Source organism: Procambarus clarkii, chromosome 64 (assembly GCF_040958095.1).
Source record: "Procambarus clarkii isolate CNS0578487 chromosome 64, FALCON_Pclarkii_2.0, whole genome shotgun sequence".
NCBI classification, from domain to species: Eukaryota; Metazoa; Arthropoda; class Malacostraca; order Decapoda; family Cambaridae; genus Procambarus; species Procambarus clarkii.
The window spans coordinates 15,923,305-15,947,304 of record NC_091213.1 but is presented as its reverse complement, the minus strand read 5'-3'; the positions used below and the strand labels follow the sequence as shown (position 1 = coordinate 15,947,304).

General features: G+C 39.8%; 1 protein-coding gene across 2 annotated transcripts in view; it reads right to left on the bottom strand.

Annotated features, from left to right (window-relative positions):
* Positions 1–24,000, bottom strand: part of LOC123768896 (uncharacterized oxidoreductase YjmC) — a 271,384-nt gene that overhangs the window by 144,920 nt on the left and 102,464 nt on the right. For both annotated transcript variants that reach the window (XM_069309228.1, XM_069309229.1), the window contains one exon: positions 21,185–21,246. In XM_069309228.1, coding sequence (XP_069165329.1) covers positions 21,185–21,246 — 62 coding nt within the window. The remainder of the gene's footprint in view (positions 1–21,184; positions 21,247–24,000) is intronic.

Sequence of the window (24,000 nt, the reverse complement as noted above, 5' to 3'; positions counted from 1 at the left end):
AAAAGGAACAAACAAATGTAAAGTAGAACAAATCATATTCTATAAATACAGCAACAACCAATTGCAGGTAAAGGATAATATTCAGAGCTTTTAAATGCATGGATGGCGAAATACTCAAGAAATTGTTCACGACTTTTGTTACACCAAAGTTGGAATATGCAGCGGTTGTATGGTGCCCATATCTTAAGAAGCACATAAACAAACTGGAAAAGGTGCAAAGACATGCTACTAAGTGGCTCCCAGAACTGAAGGACAAGAACTATGAGGAGAGGTTAGAGGCATTAAATATACCAAATATACTACACAAATATATATACTACACATGCACAATAAACTACCCTACACAGGCTGAGTATGGTGTGTACAATAAATTATTAGCTAAAAGATAAGACTGAGTTTGTATAAATGGGGGTTAAGTCAGAGTGGGAAAATGTAAGTGGAGTGCCTAAAAACCCTGTCCTGGGACCTCTGTAATTCATAATATATACAAATAATTTAGACTCAGGTTTGATCAGCAATATTTGAAAATTTCCAGACGATACAAAAGGGATTTTTTTCTGGATTCAGGATTATTTTTTTATGGCTGAAAACAGGTTTTCAGCAATAAAAGAAATACAGTATTGCTGGAACAACCGTCGACATCTTCAAGAGAAAACCTGAACATCTTCAAGAAGTGAAGATGACCTTGAGAAGAAGTATAGGTTGGGAGAAGTATAGGTTAGGAATTGTCTCCAAAGAATTCTCAAAGAATTACTCGTTATTGCTATCCAAGATAATTAGACGAGCCAAAGCTAAATACTACGAAGATAAATTTACCCAAATAAAGAGTACCTTACCTAAAAATATGTATGTACCTTACGTAAATAAACATTTGATTTTGAAGTGCCGGACAAACAAGGCTGTGGTGGATATGTGGGCCTGAGGGGCCTGTCCAAGCAACAGCCTGTTGGACCAAGCTCTCACATGTCAAGCCTGGCCTTGGAAGGGCTTGGTGAGTAGAACAACTACCAGAACCCTATAATGCATGTATCAAGGTGTCCAGGCAGTGAGCACCACATAATGCAGTGCAGTCCTGTAAGAATAAGCACAGTAAGTATGGGCATGGAGGGGGTGCAGCAGTGGCTTGTGAAGGGCTGGAGAGTAAATGGACATGCCCAGGGGTAAAAAGCATTAGGGTAACAGAACATAGCCCATAAAAATAGTAATGACAATGAATGAATAATTATATGAATGCAATAATACTTCATATCTCAATAGGAATACTAAGCAGGATGCAAGACAAGGTACTGGTGGTGATAGTGGTTGGTACAAGTCCTCACATCCCCACAGACACCAGTAACAGCCCTCACCTCCCAACACAGTACCCTTGTAGCGAGTTAATCTTATACTCGCTTCATTATCTTATAGCATAACTAATTAACACTAATTACAGAAGCTACACAGGTGATACTTTGGTGTGAGTTGAGCGCACTGAGCGTCGGTATCGCTACACCCTTGTTCCTTAACAACCCTTTGGACCTTTATTACAGAAAAATAGAATCAATTAATTTAATAAAATATAAAATATAAGTGCTTACTTACGATAATACTATCGGTGGAACACAAAATCTTCTTCTTCTTGATAGTAGGTGCAGTTTGCATGAAGGGTTAGTCCTCGCCATGACTGAACTGACGACAAAATGGCCGATGTGTTGATATGGCGTCAGGTGACGCTGTGACGTCACAGGTGAGGGACGCTTTGCGCATTACTCCCTCGTACTTAAAAAGTACTACAGGTACTTTTTGGTTTTATTTTTGAATATGGCAGAAGTTGGACAGCTTTTCAAATCATTATAAGGGAGTGAGTTCCATAGACTAGGTCCCTTTATTTACATAGAGTGTTTACATAGATTAAGTTTGACTCTGGGGATATCAAAGAGATATTTATGTCTGGTGGGGACGTGGCCATGTGTTCTATTACATCTGTCCAGGAAGAGTTTCAGAACAGGGTTTGCAGTTAGAAAAAGGGCTTTATAAACGTAATTTACACAGGAGAATGTATGGAGTGAATTTGTTTAGCATGTTTAAGGATTTGAACAAGGGAGCTGTGTGTTGTCTGAAGGTAGAGTTATTTATTGTCCTGATAGCAGATTTTTACTGGATGATGATGGGCTTGAGGTAGTTTGCAGAGGTTGAACCCCAAGCACAAACGCCATAAGAATGATAGGGATAGATAAGTGCATAATAGAGTGAGAGGAGAGCAGAGTAGGGTACATAATATCTGATCTTAAACAGTATACCAACTGTTTTAGAAACCTTTTTAGTTATGTGTTGTATATGGGTGCGGAAGTTGAGTCTCTTGTCTAAGTATAGGCTAAGAAACTTTCCATCATTTTTATTGCTAATGTTTACATTATCTATCTGAAGCTGAATTGCATTTGTTGATTTGTTTCCAAATAAGATATAGTAGGTCTTTTCTATGTTTTGTGTGAGGTTTGTTGGTTGACATCCACAAGTAGACTTTTTTTAATTAATTGTTTACAACATTATTTAACAGGAGTGGGTTGGGGTCAGAGTAGATGAGTAGTATCATCAGCCAACAATATAGGTTTAAGTATGTTAGAGACATTAGGGAGATCATTGATGTATATAAGAAACAGGAGGGTCGCCTAGGATGCTGCTCTGTGGCACCTTTACGGTAATTAAGTGGTAGAGTGGGAGAGGTTATATCATTGATGGCTTCATATTGGTGTCTGTTACTAAGATAGGATCGGATATAGTTTAGGGCAAGGCCACGGATTCCATAATGGTGGAATTTAAGTAAGAGGTAGTTATGGTTAACAGTATCAAAGGCCTTTCTCAGGCCGATGAAGAGTTCAATTGGAAACTCACTTTTGTCAAGGGCTGAGAAGATTAAGTCAAGCAGACTAACAATAGCATCATTGGTACTCTTTTGGGAGCGGAAGCCAAACTGACAGGGACTTAGTATATTGAATTTTACAAGATTGGAGTAGAGCTGTTTGTAAAAAAAAAAAAATAATTTTGATAATATAGGTAGATTCGATATGGGTCTGTAATTATTTATGTCTGCCGTGTTACCTCCTTTATGAACTGGCGTTACTCTTGCTTTTTTAAGGATATCAGGGAAGGTATGACACTCTAGGGATTTGTTGAACAGCAGTGCTATGGATGGTGCAAGGGCATGGGAGGCACGCCTGTGTACCATCGATGGTATTTCACTAATGTTCCCAGCTTTGGTTTTTAGCGAGTGAATGATGGACACAACATCTGTAGGGCTGACCGGAGAGAGAAGAGAGTTTGGATAGCTGCGTGAAAGATATGTGGTAACATATGTCTGAGTCTCTGGGATTTTTCGGGCAAGGTGAGCACCAAACGATGAAAAGAAGCTATTAAATTCAGTTGCTGTTTCAAGATCTGTTGCAGGTGTATAACCATCCTTGGAGATTTTTATCTTATTATGTGAATGTTGTTTAGCTCCTAGGATGGTAGAGATGGCTCTCCATGTGCTTTTTATGTTGCCTTTTGCTTCTTTGAATCTATTCTCGTAATAGGAACGCTTTGCTCTTATTATACTGGTAAGCACTGATGAATACCTCTTAACTACTTCTTTTCCAACTAGGCCAATCCTAAGTTTTTTTTTCATATTCATGTTTCTTGTCGATTGCTTTAAGTATGCCATTAGTGAGCCAGGGATTATTTAACCTTTTTGCCAGTTACTTGCTTGGTGAGGAGAGGACAATAAGTATTGTAAAGGCTTTAAATTTTGGAAAGAGGCTAGTTAACGAATTATTATCCTGTGTATTGATAAATTTAGATTCCCAGTTTACATTGTGGAGGGCATTTGTGAGATTGCCTATTGCCGCTTCACATTGTAACCTAAAGGTAATTTTCTTGTTACCTGGTGGTGTTATGGCCATGTTCGCTACAAGGAAGGTAGGATAGTGGTCAGTTGTTCTGTCAGTGATTATACTTGATGTAAGAGGAGCTGTTATGTTGGTCCATCAGTGATCCAGGGTAGTCGCAGATGTTTGAGTGACTCGGGTGGGCCTGGTGATTGCGGGGATGAGCATACAGGAATTCATGCTGTTGAGGAAACAGTCTACTTGAGGGTTATTTTGTAGCCCTAGGTCAATATTGAAATCACCTCTGAGAACTATGTGATTTTTGTTGAGATTATTGTTTATGATAAGGTTCCTCAAGTTGTTATTGTATTTGTGTCTAGCTTCAGACACAAGCATGTTACAGTTATGTCTTAAAGAGTTGAGAGCAATTAAGGATGATAAAGAGTCACTTACAACTAATGTATCAAGTTTGGATACTTGTACACATTTCAGTGCAAGGAGCAAGGCAAATAGTTCAGTCTGAAGGGTAGAGGCCCAGTTGTTTATACGGACTCCCCACTCAAAATATAAGTCATATCCTATTGCCAGGACAACTGCACTTCCAGCTGCACCCGTTGGGCGCTGTAGGAAACCTTCAGTGTATATGATTTGAGAGAGAGAATGCTCTGTGGACAGAGCATCAATATGGCTTAAGACGTTGAGCTTTGCCTCAAGACAAAGCTGGGACTGATCTCTAATTTGCTCCTTTGATGGAAAGGGAGGGATTAAAATTGAAAAGGGTGTAATTTCCTACAGTGCAGGAAAGTGCTATTGTTGTCTCTCTTGGTACAAATTATAAATCTGATACTTTCTGAGTTCAGTTCCAATTTTATTTATCTATTTGAAACAATGTTTACATTCAATAAAGAAATTCTGGAGGGCTTCTGTGCAAGGGTTAGGATGAGCTAGCCTAAGCATTTTTATACCAATTTGACAGTTATTTTCAGTAACACGATAAACAACGCTCGGAATATTAAGTTCCTTTCTCATATTAAGTATCTTTGTGGTACGAAGGCACCCAAGGATTATCCTCAAGGCTTCGTTCTGCAATTTTTCAAGCCCTCCAAGCTTTCTTTCAGGATGCCTTAAAGTTAGTTTAGTTCATTTATTATGCACCCCATACCCATCTTGTGGGCGGTAGTGGAAAGGGTTGCAGAGGCACATAATGGGCTCAGGGACTGAACCCAACAATTCATTTAGCTAAGCAAGTTACAATCTTGATGAGCTAGTTACAAAATTCAGTATAAGTCGTCACATCAACAATAGGTTCGAGATCGATCACAAGTACAGTTTCTAAATTAAGCAACTGACATATGTGGAGAGCTAGTGTCACAATTGATATGTTTGTCCTGCACACCGCCCCTCATCCAGTGGGCAGCGGTGGATAGGTTACAATCACTTAGTTACTACTTACAGTTAGCAAACTGGGGATATTTGGCTAAAATTTCTGGTACCAGATCATTTTGAATGAAATATTGACACATCGTTGGTACATTGGTTATAAAATTGTCTCTGAATTCACTATCACATAGTGACGAAGGGGTGTGCAAATAATTTTGTTGACAGTTAACATTTGGTCAGGTCTACATCGGCAGATAATGAGAATTCCCAGAAATACTTGTAACCGAGTCTAAGCCGAGCAGTAGTAACATCTAGAAGTCTGCTGATTTTATTGGATGAACCATAGATGTGTGGCTCCTTTTGCATAATAGTATTGAACGAAAGTTAATCTCCCCAAACACTTTCGCGTTTTGGGCAAGTTACCCCTCCACTCTCTCCATTTTTGTTTGGACATTCCCTGGCAGTGCGTGGAAATACTGAAAAGTGTATACTCTTTTCAACTTTGTCACCTTAATTCTCGTCCTATGTCTTTCATTTTGGTATCAATGCGTTCGCAATAGAATTCCCAACAGAACTATGTGCATATAATGTCAAAGACAGCAGCGCGCTCCACCCGCCGACAAGATGAATGTAGGCCAAGGGTACCAGAAAAAGAAAGCTGAGCCACCCTCAGGCAACTCTCATTACATTAGAGAGCGTGATAATACTGAAAAGTGTATACCCTTTTCAACTTTGTTACCTCAATTCTCATCCTAGTTTTTTCAATTTGGCATCAATGTGTTCGCAATAGAATTCTCTACAGGACTAAAGGCATATAAACTCCAAAAGCCCGGCTTACCATCCGCAACAAACAGAGTAAGCGAGAGTGTGTTACCAGGGAGCGCACAAGAGCGATAAAATGTATACACTCTTTTCATTTTGGTCACCCCAATTGTCATCCTAGGTCTTTCATTTTGGTATCAATGTGTTAGCAATAGAATTATCTACAGGTTTAAATGCATATAAACTCCAAAAGCAAGGTGTACCATCCGCACAAAACAGAGAAAGTGAGAGAAAGTAACCCGGGAGCACTCTAGTGCAATGTAATGTGAACACTCTTTTCACTTTGGTTACCTCAATTCTCGTCATATGTCTTTCATTTTGGTATCAATGTGTTCGCAATTGTATCTGCTGGCATTTTACCCTTTGCTTGGATCTGAAGGGTTTTAGGCTCACCACGATGCAATCTGATAGTACCACAGGTGTATATACCTATCTTCAAGCAGCAATTCACTCATTCAAACCGACTTATAATAGTTATCCATATATAAATGGTAATCTTTGTTCTACCTGTTAACCTGTCATATGAAGAAAGATTGTCAAAGCTTATATTACATTCTCTAGAAAAGCAAAGAATTAGGAGTGACATATGGTAGAGGTGCACAATGGGATGAATGGACATAACAAAGGGGACATTAATGGGGTATTAAAAGTAGCAACACAAGACAGAACTCGAAACAAAGTGTAAAAATTGGAAAAATTTAGATTTAGGAAAGAACTGCATGAGTAAATACACTGGGTTTGTACCTTAAGGTTCATGTATGCAATATTACAGAGTTCCAGTTAACTCCCATGCATGCAATTAATTTATGTTATGTTTATGTTTTTTATGTTAAAATGTTTTTGTTGATTTGTTTGTATATTTTCATAAGTAAAGCATGCTTACCGTCTTATTCCAAGTTTTATGATAACTTTACAAGGTTTAAAACATAAAGTTCAATATATATTCTGGTTTTCACACAGGAATTATACGTTAATATAACATCATAATAACGTAATGATGTCGTGTAAATAACGTTATACTGACGTCATATAAATGTTATATTTATGTTATAAGAACGTAAATTGGATAGCTTTACAGAAAGTAAACAAAAAAAACTAAATGTTGACTGAAAATTATTTATTCTTAAATATAAAGCATAAAAACATTATAATACCATAGCATTCACTATTATTTTTAAATTTTTACATAAATCTTAAAAAACTGTGTCTCAAGAATATATGTTTTTAGTTATATCCTTTGGTTTTAAGAACATCAGATATACGTATTTATGTCAAAAGTTACAGTATTACCTTTGTGGAACCATTTAAAAACGTCCACAAACGTTCTGTGTTTGCTGGGATGGTTCTGAGATGAATGCTGCGGTTTTCGAGCTCGACGCGCGACAATAGACGCCAAACACATCCAGTGGGTGTTATTGGACCCCATACCCATTCTATGGATGGTTGGAGCCCCATACTCATTCTATGGGTGGTTGGAGCCCCATACCCATCCTGTGGGTTGTAGTGGACCCCATACCCTTCCTGTGGGTGGATATGGTCCCCATACTCATCCTGTGGGTGGATGTGACCCTCATACCCATCCTGTGGGTGGTATTGGACCCCTTACCCACCTAACAGGTGGTAGTGGACAATATACCCATCCTAGCTATAGTTGGTATAGTAGACACAATAATATACTGTTTGCAGTAGTTTACCCCATAGACATTCCAACGTAGTATCGTTTTCTGTTAGCGTTCCTACAAAACATCCTTTAAAGGTTTGTAAAGCACAAACTATGGTATATAATATTGATTGACGAAGGACTGTTATTCTATGTAATAATTTTTAGTGCTTATTATAATTTACTAAGAACAACTAATATTTCTCAAAACAAAACTACGAGCCTTCAATAGGAAGTAGCTGATCTGTAATATTCTAAGAGCATGGACAATAGTAGGTAAATTTCACAACCCATGTGGGATCTGAAAACTACAATTTTCCTTATAATTGAACCAATCACGACTATTCTGCTATCTAGGTTGACGGATGGATACTGTGAGACGTAAATTGGTATGTGAGGAAGAGTTTGGGCCTTAGAAAAAAAGTAACTGGGAATATATCACATATTTACTAATTCATATTCAACATATTGACTTTAAGCATTAAGTCATATATGTGCTGTCTTGTGTGAGAACGGGTTGATTTTGTTTATGAGTCAGTGTGTGAGAATTTTTTTGTGAAAATTATGTTTATGAAATTGTGTAATTTTAGTGCAAGTATTTTGTTGTTTGTATGAGCATATATACAATTTGCTGTAACTATACAAATAACATACTATGTGTAAATGTCACACTTTGAGTGTGCATACAATATTTATGTAATTAAATTTGTTGCGCATAAATATTATATTTTGGGGCATAAAATGGTATATTTTGTGTACAGATATATTCTGTGTATACATGGCATATTGATGTGGAAATGTCACACTGAGTACATAAATGCCAAATTGGGTATAAATGTGTTTGTGAGTTTTATGATTATGATTTTTATTTTTGCGTATTTTTAGTGTATGTGCATAGCGTCACAAGTGCAGCATTTTGTGTGACTGGTGTTAAATTATTATATTTTAGTGTGCCATACCTCAAATTCAAGGTTATATTAGGATAAGATAGCATGGAAAGGATAGTGTAGGATAGTTTAGACTAGATAGGTTAGGATGAGATTGGGTAGGATAGGATAAGTTAGGATAGGCTAGGTTGGGATTGGATAAGATAGGGTATGACTAGGAGAGGATAGTTAGGATGGGGTAGGTTTAGATAGATTAGATTGGGGCAGAATAGTATAGTGTAGGGGTAATTTAGACTAGGATAGTTTTTGGCTAGGATAAGTAAGGATCTGATGGGGTATGGGTAGGTTTTGGATAGATTAGATTGGGGCAGGGCAGAATTAGAATAGGATAGGATAGTGTAGAGTTAGCTTAGACTAGGATAGGTTAGGATACGATAGGTTAGGATAGTTTTTGGCTAGGATAGGTAAGGATCAAATAGTAAGGATGGGGTATGGGTAGGTTTTTGGATAGATAGGATTGGGGGCAGGATTAGGATAAGATAGTATAGGGTTAGTTTAGATTAGGATTGAATAGGTTAGGATTGGATAATTTGCTTTATGTTTCTGAGTTGCTCGAATGAAATGTTAATCTCGTTGATTGTTATATATAAATATTATGGGCATTATCAACTGAACGATCATTGGGACGAATGCACACTTTATTTATTGCTAGAATATCTTTCATAATTGTTAATAAAGGGTTTAGGGTTCAACTAATTACACCCCAACTAAATAGAGTTGACATTTATATATAATGGGAGTATTAACTTTGGGTGAATATATATGCACATATGTATATATGCACGTACGTATGTATGTATGTATGTATGTATGTATGTATGTATGTATGTATGTATGTATGTATGTATGTATGTATGTATGTATGTATGTATGTATGTATGTATGTATGTATTTATGTATGTATGTATGTATGTATGTATGTATGTATGTATGTATGTATGTATGTATGTATGAATGTATGTATGTATGTATGTATGTATGTATGTATGTATGTATGTATGTATGTATGTATGTATGTATGTATGTATGTATGTATGTATGTATGTATGTATGTATTTATGTATGTATGTGAATATAAGTAAGTGTGTGTGTCTGTATGTGCTTCTGTTTTGCTTTTTGGTTAGGAAAAAATAGGATAACTAATTTTAGTGGAGTAATATTAGGATTTGTTTTGTATTTTTCGAGGTCCAGGAATGTTTACCCCAAGAATGTAGTGCCTAGTCCCAAGCTGAGTTGTCAGATGTATGAATTGACGTACGATATTTGGACAGCTAATTTTAGTTGAACTTAGAACTACACAATAAATGATTACAGTTGTAGATGCATTTTTTGTTGTATATTTTCCAAGGTCAGGGAATGACTAGCCTATGATCACAGGAATTATTATGCTGAGTTGCCAGATGTACATTACTCTATCTGGGAAATATAGTGTACAATTTATCTACAGTGATGCTTAATTACTGTTGCTGTGTAGGAATTACCCAAATTTAAAATTGTGAAGAACCTGCAGTAGATCTCTCCCTGCAATGAAGCAGCAGTGTGATTACCAAGATTGTCGTCTAGAATATTGTGCTTCTCACGTTGTATATTTGAAAATAAAACTGGAATGTGAACTTTTATTGCTAATAAAATAATAAAATGTATGAAATAAATATTCTCAAACCCGTGGTTAGGTTAGGTTGGGGATAACTGGTCTTGCCATTTTTTATTATTATTTGTATTATTATTATTATTATTATTAAACATGAAATACATTACAAAACAAGTAAGATGCTAAGGCATCATTGTATAACTTGTGACGTCGCCCACCGCTAAAGATAGGCTGCTGTGAGATTGTCACACATCTTTGTTAATGTATTACGTATTAATGTAATAATGTAATTACTCTCTTACGTTAATATTACTATATTACCGTATTTCATGATATTAAATGTTGTTTAATGCCAACCAATTTTTTTTACTAGTTGTATATAAAAAGGGCTGCAACTGTTCTACGCTTAAGTATCGCACCCTAAATAGACAGGGAGGGATATTTTTTTTTAACGAATTTTACACATTTTCAATAGTTTACTACAACCACAAATTTCAAATGAAATCATATCTATGACACTCATCTATCACATTAGCATATAATAAAGGCATGCATAAGGGAGATTATCCAAAATATGCTTAGTTTTACTAATACAAGTAGTCAAAGTTCCCCAAAAATATATGCCAATATTTCATATTTGCTTATATATATAAAATCAATAAATGAACTTAGGAATAGAGTGTTTTATAGAGATTGTAGAGACGTAAGCTCTATATATAAGATTCTGCCACCTGTAGTTGAGGTTGACATCAACCAATTTCCTCCAAAGTTTGCACCCTTACAGATAGGCGTATGTTCTGTAAGGTTTATAAGTTTCATGCAAATCGCTCGATAATATTTGATAATCGCTCGATATGAGAAAAATTTATAGAAAAAAATCTATATATATATATTTTTTTTGCATAGAAGTAAATATTAAAATACCTATAATATATGCTATTGTGATAGCTTAGTGTCATAGACATGATTTCAGTTGACATTTTTGTTTGATGTTAATTTTTGACCACTTGGGATTTTTTTTTTACACATAATTCAATATTTTGTTTCTCCTCTCCTATTTATGATACACTGCTGAGACTTGGACCAGTTGAGCTCAATTTCCTATACAACTAGTCCAAAGAGTTTGATTGAAATCGAACCAGTTTTCATTCCATGATTTTTTACGTGCAATAAACTAATAAACAATACTGTGAAACTAATCCCTCACTGGAACCGCTTGTGACGTCACGCACCACTGAAGCAACGTATCCTATTGCTGTACGAAACAATTGCTTATTTACTTGTTGATTGTTATAGGTTAGGTTAGAGCAGGATGGCTTGGTAGGGTCGATGAATTGAATACAAAAAATATTGACAATGATACAATAAGCAAGGATATGAGTGAATACAAGGTATCACTGTATTGCCTGTGACGTCACCTGCCTGCAAAAAGATGAGCTGCTAAGAGAATTTTCCCACTGTGTTAACGATGAGGCAAAACTAATCCCTCACTGGAAACGGCTTGTGACGTCATGCACCATTAAAGTAACGGATCCTAATGGTGGAATAATATGCTTTGGAGCTGATGCCGGCATAATAATATGCCGTGTCTATTGAGATCATAAGAACATAAAAATGAAAGTAACTGCAGAAGGCCTATTTTACCCATACGAGGCAGCTCCTATTTATATCCACCAAATCTCAAGTCATATATATGTACACTGAATGAGTACTTCGATTGGGTATATACAACAATATGTTACAGTGAGGTGTGGGGGTGCAGGTTTTTGAGCGTTAATGACACATACGCGGGATTAGTAGTGAAGGAGGAATAAATGAAAATGTCTGAGTGATATTATAGCTTTGTTTTGAAAATTATATAATAACAAATATTTGCATGTCGTTGGAGACTTCAACAGGGTGTTCAGTAGTGTTCCTATGTGCGTCTCTATGTCATTTAACTGCTGACTCAAGTGAGATATATGTTAGTTCAGTGCTCTGTGTTGCTCCCCTTGTTTCATTCGAATGGGAGATAGTGGAGTTCATTCATTCCTATGCTCAATAAACGATCTTTAGCCGGGCACTATAAATATAAGGCTCTAGATAAGTAAGGTGAGTAAATAGAGCCTTCTGAATATTGAATGAGTAACATGATGAGGATTAGTGTATGAAGTGTTATAAATGGATAAATGATGAAGTGTATAAATGGATAAATGGAGATGAAAGGTACTAATTAAATAGGGAATAGGCCTACTGCAGTTTATCTAATAGTGGAAGTTGATGTTTTGGTTAACATAGACAAAGTAAATAGGAGATCCTACAAGGGCATTCTACAATTTTATTTTATTATGTTCATTATGCGAACTTAGCCAGAAAATGAACTTTGAAAATGGGGAGAAACAATATAAAATTGGGTTTGAATACGCTATTACTGAAAACGGGCCTATTGTGGGAAGATTATGGATGACGTCATTGTACATTAGGCTCAACGGGTGGCAGCTTTTTAAGCCCCTTGACATAAATATTGAAAATGGGAATAACTATATCATATCAGAAAACGGACTTGTACAGGGAAGATGAAGACTGGTTAGCTAATGACGTCATTGACCATGTCACGGTAATCTCTCAAGAGAAGATTAGGCCTGCTCCATCTTCACCTACTTGACAACATCATGTTTGCCTATTCAAGAATTAACAACTTCAGAGTCTCCGTGGTGTAGTGGTAAGACACTCGCCTGGCGTTCCGCGAGCGCTATGTCATGGGTTCGTATCCTGGCCGGGGAGGATTTACTGGGCGCAATTCCTTAACTGTAGCCTCTGTTTAACGCAACAGTAAAATGTGTACTTGGATGAAAAAACGATTCTTCGCGGCAGGGGATCGTATTCCAGGGACCATAGGATTAAGGACTTGCCCGAAACGCTACGCGTACTAGTGGCTCTACAAGAATGTAACAACTCTTGTATATATCTCAAAAAAAAAAAAAAAACTACTACCCAGACGTCCAGACAATTGGCCCCCCCCCTCCACTCCAAGGTCTGTCACCCACTGCACCTGGTGGCTAGGAACGCACGCCACCAACAAGCTCAATGGTAGTTTGAGTGAGCCGGCTCACTGTTATCGACGACACCAGCACCACCTGGACGGCCGTTTCTCCTATATATAGAGGCTTCCCAGCCTTACACGGGAGACATCTCCCGTCACGCAGGGTGCAGTCGCACCTCCACAGATCTCCAGTATCAGCTCTTGATACTGGTAATGGCTCAAAAGGGCCATCACTTACGGGCTATTCATGCCCGTGCCACCTTTTGGGTGGCTTAATCTTCATCAATCAATCAATCCTTACGCACACGGGAGACATCTCCCGTCACGCAGGGTGCGCACCTCCACAGATCTTCAGTATCATCAATTGATACTGGTAATGGCTCAAAAGGGCCACCACTTACGGGCTATTCATGCCCGTGCCACCTTTTGGGTGGCTTCATCAATAAATCACCTTACCCAATAAGTATCAACACAAGACAGAACACGAAACAATGGGTATAAATTGGATAAGTTTAGATTTAGGAAAGACTTGGGTAAATACTGGTTCAGTAACAGGGTTGTTGATTTGTGGAACCAATTACCGCGTAACATTGTGGAGGTGGGGTCCCTCGATTGTTTCAAGCATGGGTTGGACAAGTATATGAGTGGGATTGGGTGGTTATAAATAGGAGCTGCCTCGTATGGGCCAATAGGCCTTCTGCAGTTGCCTTTGTTCTTATGTTCTTTAGAATACTCTTGCATGCTCTACTGCAAAGATCTGTTGGCATACCACGGTGTGGTAGCAGGTTTATGTAGACTGGCTCACAGTATTCCCGCACCATTTTATTGTTTGCACTTTAACGTAACGTAAATTTGACTGTTTGTTTGTATTGTTTATTTTGTACACTCTGAGTAAAGGCAAGTTTGGATACTATTTTTATTTCTTGTAATTGGTTAAGGTAATTTTCTTAGTAAAGTATTTAAAAAAAATCTCTATGCCTTATCCTACAGTTACCTCAGTGTGAAGTTAAATAGCAGTCTAACTTTTTTTATTTTATTTTTTTTTTTTTTTTGTGACTGGCATTCCATCTGACCTAGAGAGACTGCGCTACCATCCATTTTCTCGTCACAACCATTAGAGATGTCTGTGCTGGGTCGCTGAGGTGACAAAATTTTGGGATGACTGGAGGCAGCCGCTTAATCCCCTTGAGCGAAATGACAGAGGCATTGAGGGAAAATGACAAATGTCTTTGTGTGCATATCTTCAGGGGGAGAAAGGTCATTATGAGAGGCATCAAAATATTAGAGTGATGTAGCAGAGCTAAACAATTCCTGAAGATATAGCAGTTGTTGAAGGAAACATGCGGACCCGACGGCAAGGGCGTACGCCTCGGACCTTCCGTATTGAGCAAAAGGTGCCGATGTAATTATCAAGGTTCAGATCACTCCAGGTAGTGTGGAAGACTCCACTGGGGATTCGGACGTCGACCTTGCCAAGGAAGAGGCTGGGGAAGGTAGATGATCGAAAAGAGTAGTGGAAGAGAGAGCCTGGTCTTGGCCCACCACAAGCCGGAGCAATGGAGCCCTATCTTCCATCACAGTCTGACTTGGGGGACCTAGTTGCTCATTGCAGGAGTCTGAGAAGGGAACCCGTTCTCCTGTTTAGGTAGTAGTTTTTGTAACTATGTGCACCATAGTATAAAGATTGTCATTCAAAGGCATGAGATAGTAGAACTTTGTACTATTCACTTTATAGTATGAGGCTAAAAAACAAACTTCAATATTCCTAAGCCTAGTATAGCACACATATGTTCTCTATTATGCCTCAGATATCGTGTATTAGGCCTAGGAAGGTTAGGTTAGTTTAGTTAATTTGTCTTTGCAGCATAAGTTGAAAATAGTTTTTCGGTTTGTCTAACTCAATAGTGCCGATTTCTACTTTATAATTTCGTTGTACGTCAGTGTATATACTATGTCTTCATCGTGACTATAAATACTAACAAAACAGGAGGATGGGCTGGAGAAGGGGAAATACGGCCAGAAACAAACTTATAAGAAGCAGAGTAAGACTTCACTGCCCAGCACCCCCGCCCTCCACTGGAGCCCAACAAGGAATGACACACGCACATGAGCAAGAATCCTCAGGAGTAACAAGAACAGAATACATAGATCACCATTAAAGGGTCAAATAGTATTCCAGGGACCAAGAGGGATACCAAACGCAATGTCCACTTGACTCGATGTCTAACTAGGTGGGCTAACCAGCTACGGGCTCACCATAGCCCGTGCTACTTGGAACATTTTGTTCCAGGTAGCGAATCTTTAACAACAACAATAACCAGACAAGCCATTTGGTCCAAGTGGGTGACAATGAATCTACCATTTTAACCCCGTCCCTCCACCAAAGAAGCGTACTGTCCCTCAGGGCCACATCCTCTGGGTTGACTCAATTCCCAAATGAAGGAAGGGAAGGGAATTATCAAGAGAAAGCTACCAAGCCATTACGACTGTATATAGCACTTTTCCCAGATGAAGGAACGTGAGAGAATACACGGGTACTCTGTGCATGTATATATAGGGGGTACATGGGGGTATATTTAGCTTGTGAACCGTCACATCTCAAAAGATAGAGATATGGTGTGAATAAAACAAAATGGTGTCAGAGATCACCCATAAATGTTTAGCAGAATCTTTATTTAATAGGGTGACAATAGGAGACGAAGAATGATATGCTTCTGAGTAAAAGTCGTAGCACGTGTTAGTTGAAGAGATATTGAAGCCATGACTGACGGTCCAGGACGACAGGTTATTATTGGAGGTGGTGTTGGAGAAAACGGGAGTCGTCACCGTGACAGCAGAAAATGAGATCAACGTAAAGTGTTGAGAAAATATCAGGGAAGAGAGGCAGGAAGACCATTTAGGGCAACCAGGAAAAAGAGTAGTTCTCAGAATGCTACCTCATAGTGTTCAAAACAGTCGGAGAAAGTTGAACCAAGTCTCACTTTAAACGAAGAGTGAGAGAGGAAACTATAATGGAAGAGTGTAAGATGGCCACAAAGACTAAAGAATACAGTTGGAATAAAATATTGTATCTCACGTTGGTGTCATAAGCCATTTCCTGGTCAAATAGAACGGCAACAACGGAGGTATTGGCAACAAAGGCATTGCGAATTTTGACCTACAAGTCTACTAAGATGTTTGTTGTGTGGCGACACTTATGATAGCTAAATTAAGAAGGAGAGAGGAAGCGATGATGTTCTAAGAATGATTTGAAACGAATATTAACACGCCTCGCCAGAACAGTGGGGCGAAAACCAGTAGGAAATATCTCTTGAGAATGTATTTGGTTTCCGATAAGGAAGAATAACTGCCTCAAGCCAGTCCTCGGGACTGATGTCGCCTTACAAATACGGTTATAAATATTCAGCAAATACTGAAAGGTTCACTTAGGGAACAGTACAACTAATCAGGAGAAAGCACCAAGCCATCACGACTATATAGCACCACTGGGAAGTGGTCAGGGTAAGGATATGGGATGGGACGGGATGGGGGTGGGTGGGAGGGATAAGAATTGTGCCCAACCACTTGGACGGTCGGAGATTGAACGTCCACCTACATGAAGGGAGACCGTCGCTCTACCGTCCAGTCTAAGTGGTTGGTCAGGCAGATGACGAAGAATCTCATAGTGACTGCCGTCTGAGCGTGCCACCACAGTACTGAAGTGGGACAGGGCAGACAGGGGTTCATAAACAAAGTCATCATTATAGCGAAGCTGCAGCTAATTGCAAAATCCCAAGGGAAAAGGTTTCCCATGCCCCACATAAGGGGCTTACAGTAAGAACAGTAGGAGGAAGATGAGAGCTGGAATTAATTGCGGAAATTTGTGAACCCAGATCCTTCTTGACTGATAACGGATCTGCCACGACGGAACCAGGGAGATAAAGGATTGGCCAAAACAAATTTATTTGTAACATATTTACCTGCAATCTAATGGATTTTCCTCCAGGTCTGAGGGAGAGGTGTGTCAACAGAAATGGCGGAGACAAAAGTTTTCCAACTCTCACATTTAGAGTTGGAAAGAGAAAGATCGATATAGGAAAGTGTCCGAGTGCGCGTCAACTTGAGTCGGCTCGCTGGAATTCAAGAGAGACACTGGAGAGGAGAGGACGAAACGTTATAGTAGATGGCCTCGGGTATTTGTCAGATTGCCCCAGATTGATTGATGTATTATTGATGTAAAGCGCTTAGCCATTACGACTATACCGCACTTGGAAGGGACCAGGATAAGGATTTGGGATGGGACAGGGGGAGAAGGAATGGTGATCAACAACTTGGGACGGTCGGGGATTGAACAGTGACCTGCATGAAGTGAGACCGTCGCTCTACCGTCCAGCACAAGTGGTTGAACAGATTGCCCCAGAGGGCATGTTGGCGGTTAAAATCATCCAAAAGGAGCACAGGCTCTGGTCATGAGTGTAGGAGGCGTTTAGGATCGAGGTGAGAAATTGGAATATGTGGAGATCGAGAAGAGAAATTGGAATATGTGGAGATCGAGAAGAGAAATTGGAATATGTGGGGGATCAAGAAGAGAGTGAAATATGTGGAGATCGAAAAGATAAAGTGGAATATGTGGGAATCGAAAAGATAAAGTGGAATATGTGGGGGGATGATAAATGAAACAGACTGTATACATTCACTCACAAAGGTATGGGCGGCAGAGGAATGAACGTCCGACTAAAAGACGAGGAGGATCAAAGGACCATCGTTCTGGACCAAGAAAGCCACAGAGTTAGGGGGTCCAGCAAAAGTTGGAGAGGACGAGAGAAAGAAATAATTGCAGAAGTTACCAGGACGAACGACAATCATTGACTCCTTGAGGCAGACTCAGAGTGGTGAAAACTGTGAGATAAAAAGTTGTACTTCATTATTATTCGCATCAAATTACGTATATTACATTGAAGAATAAACATAGTAAAGAACTGAGATACGAGTACAAAGAAAGAGACAAAATCTAAGGTAGTGAAGAATACAGGAGAACAGGGAAGATCAGGAGCAGGTTCTGTGGAGTCACAGTGAGGGAAGTATAGATAAATCCAGCAAAGATGGTTGAGTTGAGATGGTGGCGGTATGGAGCACACGACTATCCTTCTTACCGAAGTGGTAAGGGTTCGTTAAGGAGGGGGTGCTGGAGAGGGGGAGTGGGGCTGAAGGGCAGAAACTGTGGTGTACATCTAATCGAAGGCAACACCAGAGGTAGCAGCAAGGTCTCCGGCAACTTCCATAGTGAGGTCAGCCGACTCTACTATCGAGATGCAGGAACAAAACCGGAGACAAAATTTAGAGAAGTCTCAGGTGTGGAGCAAAATATTAAGAGGATGAAATGAAGAAAACTGGGAGGAGCATAGATATTAGCCTGGATGGACATGTGGAGGGGAAGACTGAAGAGGAAAACGGAGCAGAAAGTCGAAGGTTGTCATAGTGGATACATAAGTGAAGAGGCAGAGAAGTGATGCAAATATGGCGGGTAGGTGACTATGAATGAAGGGTGGAAATGGTGGTTGGTGACACTTGAGCCTCAGATCATACAGGAATGGAAGAAGGAGAGCTGGTGGTGTTGGGTTTAAGGATTATAAATGGCTGTGGAACTGATAGAAGGAAAGAAGGGTGGGGAGGAATAGTGTGATGCAACTCACGAGCATAAATCATGTCAGAGAAAGAGTTAAGATGACGTGCCTAGCGTCTTGCCTCGGGGAAAGACATATGATCACGATAAGTCGAAGATGGCGTCTTCAAATTTACCGTGACTGCATGTGCAGAAAAAGTACCGCAGTTGATGCTTCGAGTTTAGGGAGAAGAACAATCTGTCCAAGAATGTCCAGGGTCCCAACACAAGGGTCAAAGAGACGTCTCTCTACTGCCGTCGAGGAACCATAAACATAATTCCAGCACCTTCTGCAGAGACGTGAAAAGGGAATATATTATGGAACAGAGCATATGACACCAGCAAGAATCATGGAAGACGGAAGTGTCCTACCATTATAAGTGTTCTTATCTACTCTAAATAGTTGACGTCAAGAAGGTCGAATGAATGCGTCAACCTGAAGGATATAGTAACCCTGGGCCTCCAGGATATATTTAATATCCTCATAGCAGTCTTTGAGTTTCCTGTCTCCGGTCACAACATAGTGCGGGAGAATGACGGCGCAAATGCTGGCGTTCAGTTGGAGATTTTGGAGACCCAAACCCAGGCTTTAACAATGCAAGACAGAGCAGCGATGCATGCGGCTGCCTCTTTAGAAGGGGTCTCAACGATGCGTGTGTCAGTCTGGGTGGGGTTAGAGATTACATAGTCAGTAAGGTGCTAATGTATATGTCAGGGAAGAACATCAGGGAAAAGTTTTCGTCGTGAGAAACATTAAAATATTTAAGCCACATAGCAGGGCCAAACAGATCATTGTATACAGCAGTGTTTGAAAGAATTATGTGTGTTCGAGTGCGAGTATTACACTGTGGTTCCCTATTAACGGGGAAGGTAAAGGCGCAGGTGCCACAACTATAAATAGAGCCACTTCAGGTGGTGATGAGGTAGTTGTTGTTGTCAGCCAGTCTAATTCAAGTAGCAATTCAGTACGAGAGATGCTGCACACCTTGAACAGTCACCAGCAACACTGTAACACTCGAACACTTCAGCCTCAGTATGGAGCAGACAGCCAGTTTCCCACCGCTTCCAGATTCCACGCTCTCGTCCCGCATTCGAGCTCTTTGACTAAGCCCACATTCTGAGCACCAAACTCTACACGTTCACCCCGCATCCCAGCTGTCTATCCCAGGCCTCATTCAGCTCTCTAACCAACTGGTGTAACCAAGATTATCTAATTAAATATAAGAAACCACTAAACTCATTATGTCTTATCACTAAACACGTACACGTAAACAAACGTTACATTGTTGTAATGTTACAAAGTAACAAACGTTACTTTGTTGGACATTTGGGGCCGACCCTAACAAGGACGTGGGAGGGAAACAAAGAGTCAGTTTTGATGCAGAAAGATGAAGCCTAGTCTGGGCCCCAGCATAACCATGGCTACAGAGCCTGATCTTCCATCACTGTCCGACTCAGGAGCCTGGGGCCAGATTCACGAAAGTACTTACGCAAGCACTTACGAACCTGTACATCTTTTCTCAATCTTTGGCGGCTTTGTTTCCAATATTAAACAGTTAATGAGCTCCGAAGCATCAGGAGGCTGTTTATAACATTAACAACAGTTGAATGGGAAGTTTTCATGCTTGTAAACTGTTTAATAAATGTAACCAAAGCCGTCAAAGATTGAGGAAAGATGTACACGTTCGTAAGTGCTTGCGTAAGTGCTTTCGTGAATCTGGTCCCTGGTCACCAGTCCTATGAGCCTGTGTCTGAAAAGTCGCTTCAGTTACCATATGTCATTTTCTCAAACGTTTGGGGCCCCGAGTTAAGGAATACCACCTACCAGGGCAGCTATGGAGGCCGGTGGAGGAAAGGTGCGTCATCCCAAGTGGTTGTTCCCATTTTTAACAATGCAGTCCTACTTCATTGTTACTTCCCCACTTCCCCTACTTCTCCCACACCAGTGCAAAGACCTCTTTATCCCTCTCACCTCAGCCCGGACACGCTTCCAGCCTCCGCAGGTAGCCCCTCATGGGCGACCCCACCCAGTGGGTGATCTGCTGACCCATGCGGGTACCTTATGGATATCTCTGTCGCACATACAATGACTACTACAAATCGGAAAACATTAAATTCTTCTTCTACCCAAGAGTAATAAACCCGTGGAACATCCTGGCTGCCCAAACTTCTCTCACTAAGGCCACTAGAGAAAGTTACACACAGGTCAGGGTAAAAATCTGATTGAAGCAATCAGATCACGTTAGGGTCTGTTCGTTCTTAAGAGACAGTGAGCTTACCACCAGTCCACGTTCAGCAGCTTTCATCGTGTACCAGCCCGCAATGCCATAGTGGTTGCTTCCTGCAATTATCATATATCCAAGATAATTTTATCTTCCAGTCATCATCGTTGCTCAATATAACATGCAATAAAAGAGAAACCAGTTAATACACGTGTAACAAGTCAGCATTTATAGTATATTGTATATAGTAAATTAAATTTGTTATATTCTTTATTTAAAATTATGTTATGTTAAATTATGTTAAAAATAAAAATAATAAAATATGAAAATAAAAATAATAAAAAACAATAAAAAAATAAAATAATAAAATAAACAAAAATAATAATAAAATAAAATAAAAAATAAATAATGTTAAATTATGTTTTAAATTTATGTTATTTTTTAATTTCTATTAAATTTATGTTATAGTAAATTATATATTTTATAAATTATATAACTTAAACAGAAATACAAAGTTTGTGATGACATATTCCGAGACAAACGTGGGCTTGTACTGTTAGGCCACTGTGGCTTACACAAGTGACAGACCGTTATCTTGAGGTTATCTTGAGATGATTTCGGGGCTTTAGTGTCCCCGCGGCCCGGTCCTCGACCAGGCCTCCACCCCCAGGAAGCAGCCCGTGACAGCTGACTAACACCCAGGTACCTATTTACTGCTAGGTAACAAGGGAATTCAGGGTGAAAGAAACTTTGCCCATTTGTTTCTGCCTCGTGCGGGAATCGAACCCGCGCCACAGAATTACGAGTCCTGCGCGCTATCCACCAGGCTACGAGGCCCCCTCATGGGCGACCCCACCAGTGGGTGATCTGCTGACCCATGCGGGTACCTTATAGATATCTCTGTCGCACATACAATGACTACTACAAATCGGAAAACATTAAATTCTTCTTCTATGTATCCGAATACATTTCTGTAGTTTCGTGACAAGGCACCTCCATGGATGTCATGTAATCTGTTCCTAGTTTTGTTCGAAAGGCAGCAGAGAGTACACAATCCTGCAGTCAGAATACCTCTGTCAGTCTGGTTGTCAGTATACCTCTGGCAGTACGGTTGTCAGTATACCTCTGTCAGTCTGGTTTTCAGAATACCTCTGTCAGTCTGATTGTCAGTATACCTCTGCCAGTCTGGCTGTCGGTATTAATCTCTCAGTCTAATTGTCAGTATATCTCTGTTAGTCTGGTTGTCAGTATACCTCTATCAGTCTGGTTGTCAGTGTACATCTGTCACTCTGGTTGTCAGTATACCTCTGTCAGTCTGTTTGTCGGTATACCTCTGTCAGTCTAGTTGTAAATATACCTATGCTAGTATGGTTGTTGGTATATCTCTGTCAGTCTGGTTGTTGGTATACCTCTGTCAGTTTAGTTATTGGGATACCTCTGTCAGTCTGTTTGTCGGTATACCTCTGTCAGTCTAGTTGTAAGTATACCTATGCTAGTATGGTTGTTGGTATATCTCTGTCAGTCTGGTTGTCAGTATACCTCTGTCAGCCTTGTTAAAAGTTGGTATAACTCTGTCAATCTGGCTGTCGGGATATCTCTCTGTCAGTTTGGCTGTCACCATACCTCTGGCAGTTTGGTTGCCTGTATTAATCTGTCAGTCCGGTTGTCAGTATATCTCTGTTAGTCTAGTTGACAGTATACCTTTGTCAGTCCGGTTGTCAGTGTAAATCTGTAGGTCTGGTTGTTAGTTTTCCTCTGTCAGTCTTGTTCTCAGTATATCTATTTCAGTATGGTTTTCAGTATATCTCTGTTAGTCTGGTTGTCAGTATACCTCTGGTAGTATGGTTGTGAGTATACATCTGTCAGTCAGTATACTTCCGTCATTCTGGTTGCCAGTATATCTCTGTTAGTCTGGATGTCAGTATATCTCTGTTAGTCTGGTTGTCAGTATACCCGCCCAGCCTATTAGATCTCATTTTCACCCATAATGTAGAAGACATCGAGCAGTTGGAACATGAAATACCACTAGGAGCCAGTGACCATTGTGTCCTAGTCTTTGACTACATGATGGAGCTTAAAATTGTGACCAAAGGACAAGAGGTCCGGGAAAGGAGACTTGATTACAGAAAAGGGGACTACAGAAGGATAAGGGACTACCTGGGAGAAGTGCAGTGGGAGGAAGAACTTAGAGGAAAAACAGTGCAAGGTATGGTGAACCAGGTCATATTGAAATGCGAGGAGGCTGAAGAGAGATTTATTCTAACAATAAAGGAAAAAAGCAAGAGGGAATATAATAACCCATGGTTTAATAGACAGTGTCAGGAAGCAAAGGTGAGAAGCAGGAGGGAGTGGAGGAAGTACAGAAGACAAAGCACAGAGGACAACAGGATTAGATGTAACAGAGCTAGGAATGATTACATTAACATAAGACGAGTGTCGGAAAGAAATTATGAGAATGATATTGCAGTCAAAGCGAAAAAGCAACCTAAATTACTACATAGCCGTATAAGAAGGAAGATGTCGGTAAATGACCAAGTGACAAGACTGAGGAAAACAGAAGGGGCATATACAGAAAGCGACAAGGAAATCTGCGAGGTACTGAATGCAAAATTCCATGGAGTGTTCACAACCGAGCCTGAGCAGCTCCCATTGTTAGAAGCGATTACCCTAGATGAAAGACTATCAGATATAGATGTGACAGCAGAAGAGGTAATGAAACAGTTGACAACACTGGATGCAAATAAAGCTGTTGGACCAGACAAAGTATCACCGTGGATACTTAAAGAGGCAGCGCAGGCTCTCAGCGTGCCTCTGGCAATGATCTTTAATGAGTCACTTATGTCGGGAGAATTGCCCAGTTGCTGGAAGGAGGC